The 17026-nt window shown below is 43.1% G+C and overlaps 1 protein-coding gene across 7 annotated transcripts in view; it reads left to right on the forward strand.

The window, feature by feature from the left end:
• The window catches only part of CNTN5 (contactin 5), a 1193410-nt gene that overhangs the window by 732112 nt on the left and 444272 nt on the right, over positions 1 to 17026 (forward strand). For all 7 annotated transcript variants that reach the window (XM_053307214.1, XM_053307213.1, XM_053307217.1 and 4 more), the window contains one exon: positions 13307 to 13531. In XM_053307214.1, coding sequence (XP_053163189.1) covers positions 13307 to 13531 — 225 coding nt within the window. The remainder of the gene's footprint in view (positions 1 to 13306; positions 13532 to 17026) is intronic.

Genomic DNA, 17026 nt, shown 5'->3' on the forward strand with positions numbered 1-17026 from the left:
GGGCAGAATGTCACTCATTAATTTGAACTAAGCAGCCAATTCATTGGCTGCAGGCTTCTAACAGCTAGGAAATGTAGCTTATTTCAAATCATTTCTGTTATCAAATAGAAATTGCTAGCACCATGGAATGAATACCCAGTTGTTAAGGCTCTCGTTTCACAGAAAGGTAGCACTCTAAACAACAACAACAACAACCACAGACACACACAATTTCATCATCATTGATAGGAAGTTTGATGCCTCTCATTTCAGGAAAAACATAGGAAGAAACGATACCTTTTATTGGGCCCACTAGTCTATAGAAACACTACCCATTTGTCAATGGGTTTAGATGACAAAGAGCATGTAGTTGAAAGCTCTGTTCCTGTTCAGTTTATAGACTAGTTGGGCCACTAAAAAGCTTCTCCTCATTTTCTCTGTATTTCTCACTTTGAGAACTAGTGGAGTAACTAAGAATGCTTTCAGATGGCAGTATCCACAGTGACAGCAGCACCAAAACAGAACGTGACATTGGAAATATCCAGATCTGAGGGTGCTGGGGTGGATCCAGTAGGGGCTGTGAAAATTAATGCACTTAAGGCACTTCTCCCAGACAGTGCAGAGGAAGAACAGCAACTGTGACAGCGGGGGGTGGGGGACAATCTCTAGGGATGTGCACAAATTGATTTTTAAAATTCAATTTGTGCCCAAAACAAATCACCCCTGATTTGTTTTGTGTCCAAATCTATCCCCACCAAATCTCCCCAGATTTGATTTGTATTTGCTTCAATTCTATTTGGATTCAGACCAGTTCAGACCACTTAACAAAGTCATAAGGGCACCAAGTTTGGGTGGTAGGTAGGTCCCCATGGGTGCCACCTACCATCCAAACCTCAAGGCGGTTGGACACTTGGTTGATATTTAATGATTTTTTTTTAGTTTTTATTGATTTTGAACATTTCTGCCATAGGAAACAATGGGGATTCGAACTTGCCATATCCTAACCCTAAAACAGATCCCCAGCTTTCATTTTTTTAAAAAGCTAAGCCGAGTGTTTGGATTCTTTGATGTATAATAATTTTTCCTCATAATGAATCCCTGTGAGGATTCATTGCACAACTTCATTTCTTCTGTTCATTTTGACTGTCACTGGACAGTGCCAACTGTCAACTGTCATGTGCCAACTACACCCCCCCCACACACACATACACACACAAAGACACCTGCAAGGCAGTGGGGTACTCATTTTAATTTTTAGGAATATTGAAATGTTTAGATTCTTTGGTGTCTAATAACTTTTCCTCATAATGAATCCCTATGAGGATTCATTATACGCCTTCATTTCTTCTGTTCATTTTGACTGTCATAGGACAGTGCCAACTGTCAACTGCCATGTGTCAACTACAGCCCCCCCCCCATACACACACTGGGGTACTCAGTTTATTTTAAGGTATTTTGAAGTGTTTAGATTCTTTGGTGTCTTCATTACACACCTTCATTTCTTCTGTTCATTTTGACCCCACTGCTTTGTAGGTGGGGGTGGGGAATAAGTGTCACCCCATGTTCCAACTACCACGCAACCCACAAGCCACTGGGTACTCAGTTTATATTCTAGTAATTTTTGAGGTGTTTAGACTCTTTGGTGTGTAATGAATCCTTATAGGGATTCATTATGAGGAAAGATTATTAGACACCAAAGAGCTGAAACACTTGAAAAAAATCCTAGAACATAAACTGAGTAGTACCTCACTGCCTTGTGGGTGGGATGTATTTGGCACTTGGCAGTTGACAGTTGGCACTGAATGAATAGAAGAAATGAAGGAGTGTAATGAATCTTCATAGAGATTCATTGAGGGAAAGTTATTATATACCAAAGAATCTAAACACTTGAAAAATAGTGCCCACACATTTTGCTTCATAGCTTCACTTCTACAAGGGCTAGAGCTTAGCATCTTTTTTTAAATGAAAGCTGGAAATCTGGCGGAATTAATAGGAGGGATCCAAATCTTGAATCAATTCGAATCGAATCAAGCACAATTCGATTTGTACCCGAATCTAGCCAATGGACCACAGGGGTGATTTGTTTTGTTCTCAAATCACCCGAATCAGCTGGATTCAGGTACAAATCGATTTGTACCCAAATCAATTTGCACATCCCTGCAATTGCCCACGGTGCTGGGAGTGAGTTGGGAGGGAGTGGCAGCCTGGATCCCCTGGTGACTAGCCATGCAATTTTCATGGTGACCCACCACACACTGCCCACCATCACATATGGACAGGTAATTCTACTGCACTGGTCTTCTGGTCTCTCTGCCTCCCTTCCCAACTTCCCAATTTGAATCGAATTGATTCAATTCCAAATTGAATTGACATGTTTTGGGTACAATTGGATATTAATTTGAATCGAAACAACATGTTTCATTTTGAATTTGTATCAAATCACATTTTTTGTTTTGTGCACATCCCTAGAAAAGATCGTGTAAAAGCTACTGTTATTATTATTATTAAGTTGGAGTTAAGTTTCATCTGTTGAAGATGAAAATACACAGGAGGTGCCTAAATTGTTTGGATATACAGAAACCCTCTGAGAAATTTCCCTTGAAAAATTTCTCTGAAAACCTCTGGATGTTTCTCCCTGGGAAGAGAACTTGCTTTGGGTTTCTCCTCAACTTTGCTTTGAATGCCAGTTTTTGGAAATGCCAACCCTCTCAAACAGTATCAAATCATACCATTCAGAACTGAAATGGAGCCTTGTATAGCACAGAGTCTAGTTCAAAGAAAATTAAGGAAACCATTCAGCTGATTAAAGGAAAGTACCACTGAAAAGTGTTTTATAATTAAATTACTTGGGGAAGGGGGAGTCAGTTTAAGGAGGGCCAGATTGCTTCAGGGAAGTGCTTCGACTGGAAATGACTCGCTTTCACGTAAATCTGGTTTCTGCTCTCTGTTGATTCTGCGGAGTGAAGACTCCAACCTCTAAGTAAACAAAAGCATGGAAGGTTTGCTTCTACAAAATTTATTAACCATTTCTAAATATGTTTTATAAGAATCCATGTCACCGAGAACACAGAATCCTCATGAGCTGCATAAAACAGCCACCATTAAATAAAATGGTATCGTTAACATTAATCCCTATCAAATGGAGGACCCTGTTAGCAATTATGCTCAGAAAGGTCAGGAATGAGATTGCCTAATATGGTGTTAGTGGAGGATATTATCATGGAGGATATTATCACTGTACTGTAGATGAATTTTCTGTTTGGTCATTATGAAGCTTCCTCCCAACTCCTTAGATTTATACCTCAAAAGTATTTCTTTTCTCTTTTAATTTACATAAAGTTCATACATAAATAGGTAAGATTTGGAAATTAATAGAGGGATCCAAATCTACATTCAGCTGCAAAGCTAGCTGGAGCCCTCTTCTCAAGTAATTCTTCCCTGTGTTCCTTGAGAATTCACATTTGTGAGGAAGGGAGACATAGCCACTTATCCTGCACCAGTGGCAACCCTGGTGCTGTGTGTGTGTATGCCCCTTGCTCACAAGCACCGGAAGTGACAGGAAGTTGCATGTGCATGTGCGCATGTTTCACTCATTTGCGCGCATGCGCTACTTCCTGTCACTTCTGGTCCAAGGAGCAGATGGGGCAGCACGGAGGTACACTGCTGCCCCACCAGAACAGTTTTTCAGTGAGTGCTGGTGGGGGAAACGCAGCGGGGGGTAAATGCACCCTCCCCTGCCATTAAAGTTATCCCCCCACCGTCAAACTGGCCCCCACCGGTTCCGTACGCATCCCTAGCTTACAGCTGGATTTTATTGTTCTTTTGTTCTTTAGCTTCTGTCCAATTGCATTTTTATGAATAACTGTCAGATCTTTTAAACTTGTTTTTATTATTTCTTTTATCTTGAATGTTGCTGTTATCTTGCATTTTGGGCAGTATATAAATGTGTTAAATTCAAATAAATAAAATATCTAAGCATTTTATCTTGTGTTGTCTTGTATGTTGCTTTGAGCATGTGCAAAAAGCAGCATATACATTCAATAAATCATACTAAACATACAAAAACAAAATACAATATCTCACCATTTATTGCTTTTGCTTTAAGTGTGGGGGAACGTTTTCCTTTAAAAACACTTTAAAAATCAAGATAAGAAAGTAATACAGTTAGAAAATTATAGTTAATATCATTACTGTAATATTCATCTGCCAACATCCTGTGATCAGGACTTCAGTAACCCATTTAAATTATTTATTTTATTATTTATTTATTCGATTTATATGCCGCCCTTCCAAAATGGCTCAAATTAAAAACTGATCCCCCCACCTTTTTCTTATTGTCCTTGTCCTAATTTTCTTGAGAAATATTTGCCTTGCAAAGTCATAAGATATGATGATGATGATGATGATGATGATGATGATGAATATACTTGACCAAAAAGTTCTCAAAGCAGTTTAGATATCAATAGATTCTTTGTCCCAAAGGGGCTTACAATCTAGAAAGAAAAACCAGGAAAACACCAGCAACAGCCATTGGAAGGATGCTGTGCTGGGCTGCATAGATACAGCTGCTCCTCCCCTGCTAAAAATAAGAGAATCACCACTTTAAAAGCACCTCTTTGCCCAATTAGGAGGAATTATGTGAATCTCAAAACAGAATGCAAGTTTCAAGCCTCACAATTTAATTTACAAACAAAACTGCTCAGCTATTTTTGTTCCAAAAGTGTTAATGTGCACATAGACTACCAAAAGGCTCTTTTGGAGGAAGATGCTTGCTTAGTCTCCAGCCCCAAGTAGAAATTATGATCAAACTACAGACACTACCTTCTGGGACAGTGTAGATCTTGTTAAAATAGAATAAAGAATATATCAAGAGACAAAGGAAGATATTGTTGTAAAGAAACCCACTTAATATCGCTATGTGGATTCTGGTGGCATCACTACCATAAGTCCTATAAGCAGTACCCCCATACTTCATTTTAATTTTTAACATCACATTGTGAGCGTCTGCTATTTTTCCTTCTTTTTATTGGTCCAGCAGTATTACATTGCAAAACTAAATAATTCCTTACGGTGAGAAATAAATAGGTTTTAAACAAAATGAAAAATAGGATGTCATTTCAAGACTGAATTCTTGTCATGCAGGAGCTGTAATGTTTTATGTATTCCAAAAATGACTGAAAAGTGAGAAGTGAGTTGCCCTGCCTCTGGAGAGAAGACCAGCCTATCGACAGAAGGTTCTTTCTTGACTGCCAGGAGGGTTTCACCAAGGGGAGGAAGGCAATTCATAAACATGGATGAGAATATTCCCCAACCACTGCTTTGTGATATTCTTCACCTGGAGGGGAGGAGAATGCCTAAGAGAATTATTCCCCAATTCAGAAATTCTCACCTCAATGATTTCTTCACAAGGGTATAATTCATATATCCATAGATGGCTCCTTGTGTGGCATGACTCATATAGGAAGCAGTGCTGAGTGTAAGAACTCAATCTGCTTTATACGAAACTGAGTATGTCCACAGTTCCTGAGCATGTGCATGCAGTCACAAACATGTTCATAAACATCGTCATAAAATTAAATCAATTCTATCAACCACTTGTGAAGCGCTCCTTTTGCCTTCTTAGAGAGCATGCAACAAAGAAGTCTCAGTTGTTTCTGTCCCTTCCATGGTGTCTGGCCACAGCTGGTATTTTTCCTTTATTTTCTTCTCCTGAATGAAGATCATGCTGGGATAAAATATCATTTCTGGAAAGTCAGTTGCTGTATTTGAAGAAAAAGACCCTCGTGAGAATTTTCAAAAGTTCAGTAGAAATCCAAAATTTCTACTGAATTCAATTTCTACTGAATTTTTACTGAATTTAAAATTTCAAAAGTTCAGTAGAAATTCCTTCAGTAGAAATTCTACCCCATATTCTCCTCCTGAGAAATTTCAGAGTGTATTTGGAGGGCATAGTCTTCCCAATCTGAACATGCAAAAGTGGTGTGCTTTCTTCCAGTGAAGTCAATGGGGAAGGTTTGCACATGCAGGAGATCTCTCCTACTGATACAGATTCTGGGTTGGGCCATGTGATTGGTGTTTCACTCTCTGGGGGTGTCTTTGCCTGGGACCTGCTAGCACAGTCTGCATCACCATCCCCGATTAAGTCTCCACTGTGTAGAATCCAAGGGAAAGAGTGGTGGTATACAAGGACAAGGCAGTGGAATGGAATCAGGAATATTAATAGTTTAATGAAACAGATATTGTGTACAGAAAACACTGCTTGCCAGTGCTCTTGCTGCTGGCTGTTTGTTAGCCCCGCCTCTACTCCAGGGCAGGAATGCAAGTAACTAAAGCCCCATTCAAAATCTGGCCTGGATCAAGGAGTGGATTAACCTAAAACACCACACGTTGCTGGATTTGGGAGCTGGGAAGTAGAGAGGAGCTCACTCTGCAGCATTCCTTGAAAGGTTTGGACAGCCATCCGTAAGGGCATTTCCCTGAGCAAGCTTGCTTCTTGAACTTGCAAGCCTTGGTAATAATTACTTAGAAAAAGATCCACTCATAGGTAGGTGCTCCAGCAAGCTGATTACATTTCCCCACTCTATGCTCCACGGAACCAGAAAGGCTGTATGTCGGGGTGGATTTAGAGCCTGACTGGACAAACTCTTCATCATCTCCTGTTCCAGGGGAGCAGAGGGAGAAAAGCATGATGAACAACTGGCCACTTAATTGCATGGAGAGGAGAGGCACTTTTGCAGGGAGAGATAGCTTTAGAGATGTGGTGGGGAGTTTAGTAAAATGTGGGGTAACTGCTCATTTGAATCCCAGCCCTGTGCATATGTCTTTACCTTTTAAATAGCAGCTGAGGAGGAGATTCGGATTCAGACCAGGGGGAAGGGGGAAGTGGCTTCAATCTCTTGTCCCTGTGCCATTTTCATGCCCCTAGATGCCACCCCCCCAAAGTGGCTCTTAACAGCAAATGGCTATTCTGGGGCGGGGTGCATTTCTGCAGAAGAGCTACAGGGGAGACTTCAGGGAGTTAAAGCTTCCCTCCATCTGCGACATCTGATCCAGATCAGCCACCAGCCCTTCCCCTTGAGGCTATTCTTTAGAAGGAAATAAAGGCCATGTTACAATTTCACCTATTTTTTGGCTCTCAGTCTGCAACCTGAGAAAGTGGAACTTTCTCCTGAAAATTCACTGATGCCCAATGCTAGATCAGAGGAGAGGAGAAGGTGGTAAATAAATATATGTCTGGATTCCAGACAGAGAACCAGTGTGGTGTAGTGGTTAGAGTGTTGTACTAGGACAGGGGAGACTCAAGTTCAAATCCCCATTCAGACATTAAAGTCACTGGGTGACTCTGCGCAAGTCATTTATCTCTCAGCCTAATTTACTTCACAAGTTTGTTTTGGGGACAGACGTAACCATGTGCATGGCTCTCAGCTCCCCAGTTGAAGAGCAGCATATAAATGCAAATCAATCAAGCAAGCAATCAATCCCCAATGGGAGATGGACAAAATTGTTGGGGACAATTCTGAGTAGAAAAGTTGTTGTTGTTGTTGTCATCGTTGTTGTTGTTGTCATTGTTGTTGTCGTCGTTAATCATATTTGTACACCGCCCCAAACTTTCATCTCTGGGTGGTTAACAATAGCATAAAACAAGTTAAAACACATACAAAAACTTTTAACAATTTAACAATTTAAAAATCATCCAAAAATTAAAACCTTAAAATTTTAAAGAACTGAAAAAGCTTGGGTGAAGAGTTGGTGGGGAAATGGTTAAACACTGCCCTTACCCCACTCCTTTATTTAAAACGGCTAGCTCCTGAGGCTGCCTTACATTCAAGAAAATAACGGAGGGCTTCATTACATGCCTTTTCATGGAATGTATCATTTACCCCTGAAAGAGCTTGCCCCCTCTGTTCCAGAAAGAAATGTGTGCATGCAACCTAAAAGAAAGGCAGTTTCTGCTTTTCCTTGATAGAGCATTATATTTAGACAGGCCAGGATGGGGCAGTGCCTGGATTTTAAAACTCAAAGCCTCTCAAGGGTTCAGGCTGAGAGATTTTGGATGCAAACTTGACCAGATGTTCAGGATTACACTCTCCATTGCTCCTCTCTATTGGGTTCATAAATTTTAGCTCATCAAGGCATGAGCTGAAATTGAAAGTTGTATTTTTCTGTTCCACAGATGAATATAACTAATCTTAAAATCAAACTTCCGAGAGAGAGAGAAAGAGAGAGAGAGATATGTTCTGTAAATTGCTTCAGGGGCAGGAGGGGATAAAAATACAAGCAATCTAGAACCAGTTAAAATACCTAACTTTATTACTCAACTGAAGGTGGATTTTGTTGTTGTTCCAATATGGTACTGGCATTGGAACACTCACCAGTTACATCTGGTTGCCCCTGTTGCTAGCAGTGGTTTAGTTATGGTACTTATAAATATAATAGTACCTGTTGACTGCTGAAAGACTACAGTCCTTTTCAGAAGTTACCCTCCCCACACAATCACTGAATGTGTGGAGGAAAGGTGCTCTGCCCGCAGGCACTGTTCAGAGTTTGTCTCCACACAATACTGAATTCCAGGGAGGCTTCCTCCGTATAATTTAGAACTTTGTATTCAGTACTGTGCTATGCCAGTAATCTTCATTATTTTCCAAGCAGAGGCCACTTCATCAAAGCACTTTCAAGGTGAGAGACATTTCCCACTGTGCCGGCTTCCACACAGCACTGCGCTTTCCTCAGAACTGGGAGGGCCCTTTAAGAGAGACAGAGCTTCCTTAAGAGCTCTGTGGGGAAAGCCCTGGGGGGGGGGGCTATACTTCCCAGCACTCTGTGCACACCTTCAAGGTAGTGCAGGGGTCCAAGAGGGCTTGGTTTCCCTTAAAGGAGCCCCACCGGCCCTGCACTGGACGTTGCGAATGATCATCTTCACATGGTGGGAGAAGGACTGTGCAGAGTATTCAGCTTGGGCTGAAGCTTCAAACAGGCTCATAAATAATTAGTCAGGAAGATGCACTTATTGTTGATTGAGGCCGCCTCTGGCTCCTAGGCCTTACAATGGGGGATCATTGCCCTATGCAGATAAATGCTGAATGTGCACACACTGGGAGTGGGCGGGGGGGGGGGGCATGGCCAATAGGTGGGTCAATGGAGTGGAGGATGTGACTTGCAACTGTGTTGTCTCACTTCTTCCTCTGTGCATTCAGTGATGGTGGGAAGGAAAGCTTCTGAAAGGGACTCATGGGTTCAAATGCCAGTTTTCTTCATACTGAGGCTAGTCGGTGCCATAGCTTTGAAGTGAAGCCTGCAGACGGTTTCAGCTTCAATCCCCACTTAGCAATGGGCAAGCCCCATTCACTTTTTTGGAAGAGGCTGGGTCTTTCCAAGCCTATTTGGAGAACTCACAAAAAAAAGTTTGGGTGGTTCTGAGAGCTCTTTAAAGCCATCAAAAAATACCCAGCTCAGGAGAGGCATTCCACCATTGCAAGCTCTAATTTGCCAGTTTCCTCTTCTCACACTTCTTGTCATCCTTTCCAAGTTCTTGGGGGAGGAAGAACAAAAACTGATGGGTCTTTCTAAATCTCTGATTCTGTAATGAAGATTTCTGTGCATGCTCAGCACCTCCATTGCTGATGAAAAATCAGGGAACTGTAATTTATTATTGTTGACTGACATCCCGAGCAAGAGAGCACTGGTACAGCAAGAGGAGCAGATGAAAAGCGCTTCCAGAGTAACTTCACTGGTGCTCCAGGGAAGGGGATATTTTTGATATCCTCCCTTTTCCCAGGAAACCATCTGTGCCACCCAAAAATATGTCTATGAGGGCTGCACAGCAAAGAGGATGTTTTTTCTGGGGGGTGGGATTTCCAACATTCAACACCATCACTAGTTCTAGCCAGATATTATGTTGTACCTGCATTCAGATGTCTGTATACACACACACACACACACACACACACACACACACACACACACACACACTTGTGTGAATGACTGTACCTGAATTTATATTAATAGTTAATCTAGGTACAGGTCCCTCAAATGTATGGACAGACAGGAAGTGTACTGCTGTACCTGTGTTCAACATAACATGTGAATAACTGTACCTGTGTGCATGGTGCACAGATTGGTTGCATCCGCATGTTATGCGGAACTGTAGTTGAATGGGCCTGCGGTTCCACAGATGTTATGTCCGAATGTGAGCAACCCAGGTTACATGTGGTGGCAAAACCAATGGTTCAGATTTGGGACTCCAATCTGAAACCTCAGGTTGTAGTGAGTATCATCACCACAACCCAAGGCAGCTTGCAGTACATCCAGGCAGCCTGTCCTCCAGTAAGTCCAAATTTGGGATCAAAGGCTGCTGCCCCTGGAACCAGAGTTGAGGGAGGAAGCTCCTCCATCAACTCTGGCATGTTTGGCTGTGAGGGCTGTCCTTCAGTAAAGAAGGAAGGCCACATAACCAGCTCCCCACCCTCTCTCAGTCTCACTCACTGCAGAGTGATTGCTCTCCTGTATTCCTGTATGTCCGAATTTGGATGGGAGAGCAGTGGGGTGGGGGGGGGGAGCACATAACCATGGGCCCATTGGACCCACAGTTCTGTGTTACATGTGAATGCGGCCATTGTATGAGGGCTGATCATAATGTGTAAATAGGGTTACTTTATCTATTTAAAGGAACTCAGTAGTCTCTGTCAGAGTTGAGGTAGACAGTACTGGGCTTGATGGATGAATGGTCTGATTCAGTATACGTCACGTTATTCTCTCCTTATGTTCATATCTGTTTTCTCCCCATGTACACTGAGTTTTAGCAAATAGCAGAGTTTGCAATTGCTTGCCACTTGCCTCTGACTGAAGATGATATTTGTCTGTCATACTTGACAGCTCGCCAATATGTACTAAATTTTGAAGTACTGAAAGTCCTTTATGAGTGACAAGAGTGACAAAATGTGCACACGTCTGATGTCTGATAGCCCAATCATGTACCTGTTTATATAGTAGTCAATTCAATGCAACTTACTCATGAGGAAGCATGAACAGGATTGCACCCTGAATGGGCTCTTGGCAGTCTACATTTACTAACCTAATGTAGTTATTATTTTACTGTGAATAATATATTGTTTCTTTAATGTGTATAGAACATTATGCACATAAGTATACACTTACCGAAGTGTATACTTAAATATTTTGGCTGTGCATTGCTGCAATGATCGAAATCAGATTAGATGCCAATCAGTTACATTGCTCTGCCGACACAATGATGGGCCCCACTTTAAACTGGGTCGATAGCACAGCCTGCTATTGACTCAAGCCTATGTATCGGAGCTGGCAGCAAAGTGGATTGTTCTTCTTTCTTTAACTTTGAAAAGGTTGTTTCCACAGGAGGCTGCCAGTACATAATGCTTCAGTGAAGGAAGCAACATCATGATGTTGTTTAGTGCATGACTGAGAAAAAATGATCATAGGGGCATTCCCCCCACACCCCCAGTAATGCACAGAGGAAAGAACGTAACATCATGACATTGCTTTTCCCCCTGAAGCATTGTGGTCTGACGGCTGGGGAGGAAAGCAATGATTTACAATGCTGCTGTTGCTTCTCCCTCAATAAAAATCAAAGGAAAAAGTGGGGGGCACTGTCCTGCTGGCAGGTAAGTCCAGTCTGGTCTAATACAGGGTGTATTGGACACACTTGCAACTGAACTAGTTGAATCATATCCTATTAGGCACCACCACCACCCCCGCACATAGCATCTGATCTAGGGGTATGTACGTACCAGAACTCATGGTTCAGTTCAAATTTGGTCTGTGGTTCAGTCTGCAATCAACACACTGAACTGGCCTGATTCAATATGAACTGGTTCTACATTGAATTGTTTGTGCACACCCCTTTTCTCATCCAATGAAAAATTGTCTGATATGGCCTTCATTGAGTGGGGTTTTAACTTGTTAACTTTTAACATTTTAACTTGTAATTTTAATTTTTTGTTTTAACTAAGATTTATTTTTGGTTTTTATTTGATCAGTTTTATATGGTTTTTATAGTGTACTGGTTTTACTGACTTTGTTAGCCATGTGCAGTAGTGTACTGGAGGGGTGCGGTATAAATATTTCAAACAAAAACCTCTGTCTGCATGTCAGGGATCATGCTTGACTATACCTCCAAATTAAAATGTTATGGAGAAGGATTCTAGCATAGCCATCTTCCTAATATTTTGATATTGCTGCACCTTCATACATATTAGTCCCCTATGGGCATTTTAACATAGGACAGCTCCATATGTCTGCAGTAAGTGCTCTTTTAAATATCTGATTTACCCTAAGGTGAAGCACCACATTATCACTGTGGGATAGGGATGTGCACGAACAGTTCATGGAGAACTGCTTCACCTCAAACTGGGGCTGGTATGAAGGTTCAGTCATAGACCAAACCGGGGGCAATTTGGTCTGTGACCAAACCAAACCTTTCCCGGGTCAGGCAAACCAGTTCTGCACAGTAAGGGGCAGCTGGGTGGGGGCGGTGAGAGATGCCTGTTGGCGCAGCCAGCACCACTGGCTGCCACAAGCACACTCTCTCTTCCTTTTACCAAGCCACCGGCTTGGCGGCAGCTCGGTTCTGGCTTCTGCGCATGCACAGACCCCATGCAAATGGCCTCCATGCATGCGCAGAGGCCAGAACTGAGCCGCCACCGAGTCAGTAGGTTGTTTAAAAGAAGAGGAGCACACTTGGGTCAGCCAGCAGTGGCACTGGCAGCTGAACCAGCAGGGTAAGCAGCTCTTTACATCTCTCGCCATTGCCGGCCGGCTGCCCCTTACCTTCTGAAGGGCCCCCCACCCCCTGTACTTGTAAAGGGGAATCATCACCAGATTCCCCTTTACAAGTATCTCCCCTGAGATGGCCCATGAACTGGTTAGCCCCGGTTTCATGGCCAAACTGGTCCGGACCTGGTTCAACTGGACCCAGAAATGGACTGGGACAGGTTGCCTTGAATTCAGTTTGCATTCAGACTGAACCTGCCAAACCGGTTCCGTGCACACCCCTACTGTGGCACAACTTAGGTTCACTTTGTCCAGCAAGAGAGAACCACATGAAGAAGCAGGCATTCATGTGCACAGCCGATGCAGACATTCCTCCACATCGCAATGCTTATCCTGGCCCCACTGGACTGTGTGGGTGCACCCTGTGATACATCCTGACACGATCTATCCTTACACGAGGCCACAAGCTGTGCAACACTGGAACTGACTCAGGGGCCACATTTGCTTCATACAATAATCTATACAAAAGTTACATTTCTCATCTCCATCTCAGAATACACACCTCTTTTTCCTTCTCTCCTAGAATACTCTGCAGCCGTACCAGGAATCCCTACTTCATATGCTGCCATCTTAAGACTCAAATCTGCCGGTTCCTCCTATTCCTCGTTGGCCTTTAATTCAAAGAGCAGGCAACGATCAAGCAGCCCTGCCTTGGGAAGCATCTCTGCACCAAGCTGGCAAGGGGCAGCCCAACATTACCACTCGCCAACAAACCTCTATCACTTCTCGGAGGCCTTCAAACACGACGGTATGTTCAATTCTCCCTTGTGGATCCTTTGCAGAGAAAGCACAGAACTGTGGTTCTGACATTTTCCAACCCTATTCATTAAATTCAAATTGTTTCTGCATCTGCCACTAAATTTCAATAAACTGCATCCAGCAAAAATGTACTTTCCTGTAAATCTGTTAGATTAATCTTAAAATGAGCATTTGCAACGTATTTCATAAGCTTCTTTTCTCATTGAAGTCATAGAACGTAACTGTGAAAAACCAGACATGAAACAAAATTGCATTACAATCCAACCTGATATATATTACTTGTGTCTGAATCTTTGAAAGTCAATACAGTGGAGCCTGAGAAACCAATATATTTCTCCCTCAATCGCTTTGGTATTTTTCAAATTGACTCCATTACACTAGTTATGTAGTTTATAACTGTGACGTTCTATTTATCAAACTAATTTTATCATAAATCAAGTATGTTTTATTGAAGTCTTCCATAATATGTATCATACACCTTCATATTTTTCTAGTGTAAAAATCTTCAGAGATGATAAATACTCTCTATTATTCAGACAACATTTCCTCAAGTCTTTTTTTTTTGTAATGAACTATAACAATTATAGGCAACAACATTTTTTTTAAAATCCTGTTCTGAACGTGGGGGCGGGGGAGGAAGATTATTAAAATCCGGACAAGGGATTGCCCTTAGCAGGGTCCAATAAAATTAAGGTTAATAATGATATTTCAGAATGACTTCAATACATACATTAGACACATATTTAAGGATGAAATGGAGCACTCCATTTATAGCCAGTGGACTGGACAAAACACTAAATATTTGCTCTAGCAAAAGAGGCTGTTGCTATACATATATAACAGAGATTAGGCTTGTTCACGCAGTTGTTTAAATCTAGGTTTAATGTGGGGTTACAAATGTTGAAGTGATTATGTAAACCTATGCCAAGGTGGTTTATGGCCCGAGATTCCCACCTTGCCATGGATTCATGGCACAATCACACTCATGTTGGTAACCCACATTAAACCTAGTTTCAAAAGATGGTGTGAACAAGCCTATTATCTCTTCCCTTTTCAAAAGATTACTATAGTAAACTAGGAATTACCAAAAATAAATAAATAAATGTGAGGATTTGTAAAAAGGCATTTTCAATTTCCACTCCATATTAATGACACAACAGTGGAAGAGGAGTTTCTCAGTTTCCACTCCAATGAACTTCTGCCATTGAATGTTTAATATGAATAACTCTATATTTAATAAATTGATTTTGCACTTAGAGGCTGACATCCACACTCTCCTGGACATATTTTTGGGAAGCACAGTGTGCTTCAGAGGGAAGGGGAGATCAGCAAAAATCACTCCTCCCCCACAACACCAGCATCATGTTACTCTGGATTGTTAGCTGGAAAATATAGAATCAGATAAGGTAACGTTGCTTGGAAGATACTTTATGGCTTGGCCATGAGGTTCCTTTTTATGACCTTGGGCTTGCTGCTGCCAGTGCGTACAGAACCATTTTGGCTGGTTCAGTTGGCATCCGAACCAGAACCGAACTGGCCTTGTCTGGTTCCATGTCTGGCTAAACCAGGTCCAGTCTGGTTCAACCACAGAACTGGGCTGAAACAGTATGGGGGATATATTTCTCAAACGGAATCCGGCAAGGATTTCCACCTTTACAAGTAAAGGGGCATTCCCTAAATGGTCAAGGTGTCAGCAAGGGCTCCTCCAACGCCCCTACTGGCCTCCTGAAGACCAGCCTGCCTGGCTGCTATCCAGTTTTGGCCTATGTTTGTGTGCAGAGGCCAGAACCAAGCAGCTGCCAATTCAGTAAAGGAGTGGGGAACGCATTTGGGGCCACGCCGGGAGGGCAAGCTTCTGCGGATGGAGTAAGCAGCTTTCCCCCTCTCTCATTGCCCCCACCCAGCTGCCCCTTACTGTCCTGAACTGGTTTGCCCGAACCAGGCCCAGTTTGGTTAGATAATGGACTAAACCACCCCTGGTTTGGGCTGTGAACTCTAAACTGTGCAAACCCCTACTTTCTGCTATTTCTTACAGTGATGCTGTGAGGATAAGAACATAAGAACAGCTCTGCTGGATGAGGCCCAAGGCCCATCTAGTCCAGCATCCTGTTTCACACAGTGGCCCACCAGATGCCGCTGGAAGCCTACAAGCAGGAGGTGAGGGCATGCCCTCTCTCTTGCTGTTACTCCCCTGCAACTGGTATTCAGAGGCATCCTGCCTCTGAGGTTGGAGGTGGCCTATAGCCCTCCAGTAACCGATGATAGACCTCTCCTCCATGAAGTCATCCAAACCCCTCTTAAAACCATCCAGGTTGTTGGCTGTCACCACATCATGTGGCAGAGAATTCTACAAGTTGATTATGTGTTGTGTGAAAAAGTACTTCCGTTTGTTGGTCCTAAATTTCCTGGCAATCAATTTAAAATGCGATAATCCCATGAAAGCTGCTCTGAGGTCATTGGAGGAAGGAAGGAGCATGTGTGTGTGTGTGTGTGTGTGTAAGAGAGAAAGGTGGGGCGTGCATTCACACGTAATGGCTAACCAGAGTTGCAGGGGCCTGAGGTTCCCCTATCATTATGTCCAAAGGGTTAAAACTCCAGTTCTGTCTCTTCTGCTCTTTCTTACCGGAGGTTTCTCTCCGGAGACTCCAGTTTGAACCCTCGGTTTGTTGTGAGTTTCGCTGCTCAAAACAGAGGGTCCACGGAGCCTCCATTGCATCTGAATGCAGCACTAGAGGCTCAATTTGTCTGGCGTGGAGTTGAGGGAGAAAGCTCCTCCCTCTCGCCCTGTATGATTGGCTGTGCAGGTTGTCCTTCAAGCAAGGAGGAAGCCCACACAGACATTCCCCCCTCCTCTCTGCAGTCTCATAAGAACATAAGAAAAGCCCTGCTGGATCAGGCCAAGGCCTATCTAGTCCAGCATCCTGTTTCACACAGTGGCCTACCAGATGCCTCTGGGAAGCGCACAGGCTGAGGGCATGCCCTCTCTCCTGCTGTTACTCTCCTGCAACTGGTACTCAGAGGCATGCTGCCTTTGAGGCTGGAGGTGGCCTATAGCCCTCCAACTAGTATCCGATGATAGACCTCTCCCCCATGAAGTTATTCAAACCCCTTTTAAAGTCATCCAGGTTGTTGGCTGTCACCACATCTCACAGACTCCAGAGAGAACACTCTCTGTTTCATCCAAAGGCTGACAGGAGAGCTTCTCACCTGCCTCTCCACACACGAGGAAATTGGTCTCCAAGGCTCCTCTGTCCGCATGGCACACAAGCCATGTCTCAGTGAGTAGCAGAGCAGGAAGCCAGAGGTTGACATGCTCTGGCATCTCTCAACGCACCACACCTGGAGTGTAGTGCATTGAAGTATCCTCTCTCAGCCGGGCACTCTTGCCACCATGTGTGTGTGGGCTGCCTGCAGCTCAAGTACACCCATTACCCCAGCACTGGGGTTAAAGGCTGGCATTAAAAGCTGGGGTAGTCAAGGCAGA

This window comes from Hemicordylus capensis, chromosome 3 (genome assembly GCF_027244095.1).
Source record: "Hemicordylus capensis ecotype Gifberg chromosome 3, rHemCap1.1.pri, whole genome shotgun sequence".
NCBI lineage: Eukaryota > Metazoa > Chordata > Lepidosauria > Squamata > Cordylidae > Hemicordylus > Hemicordylus capensis.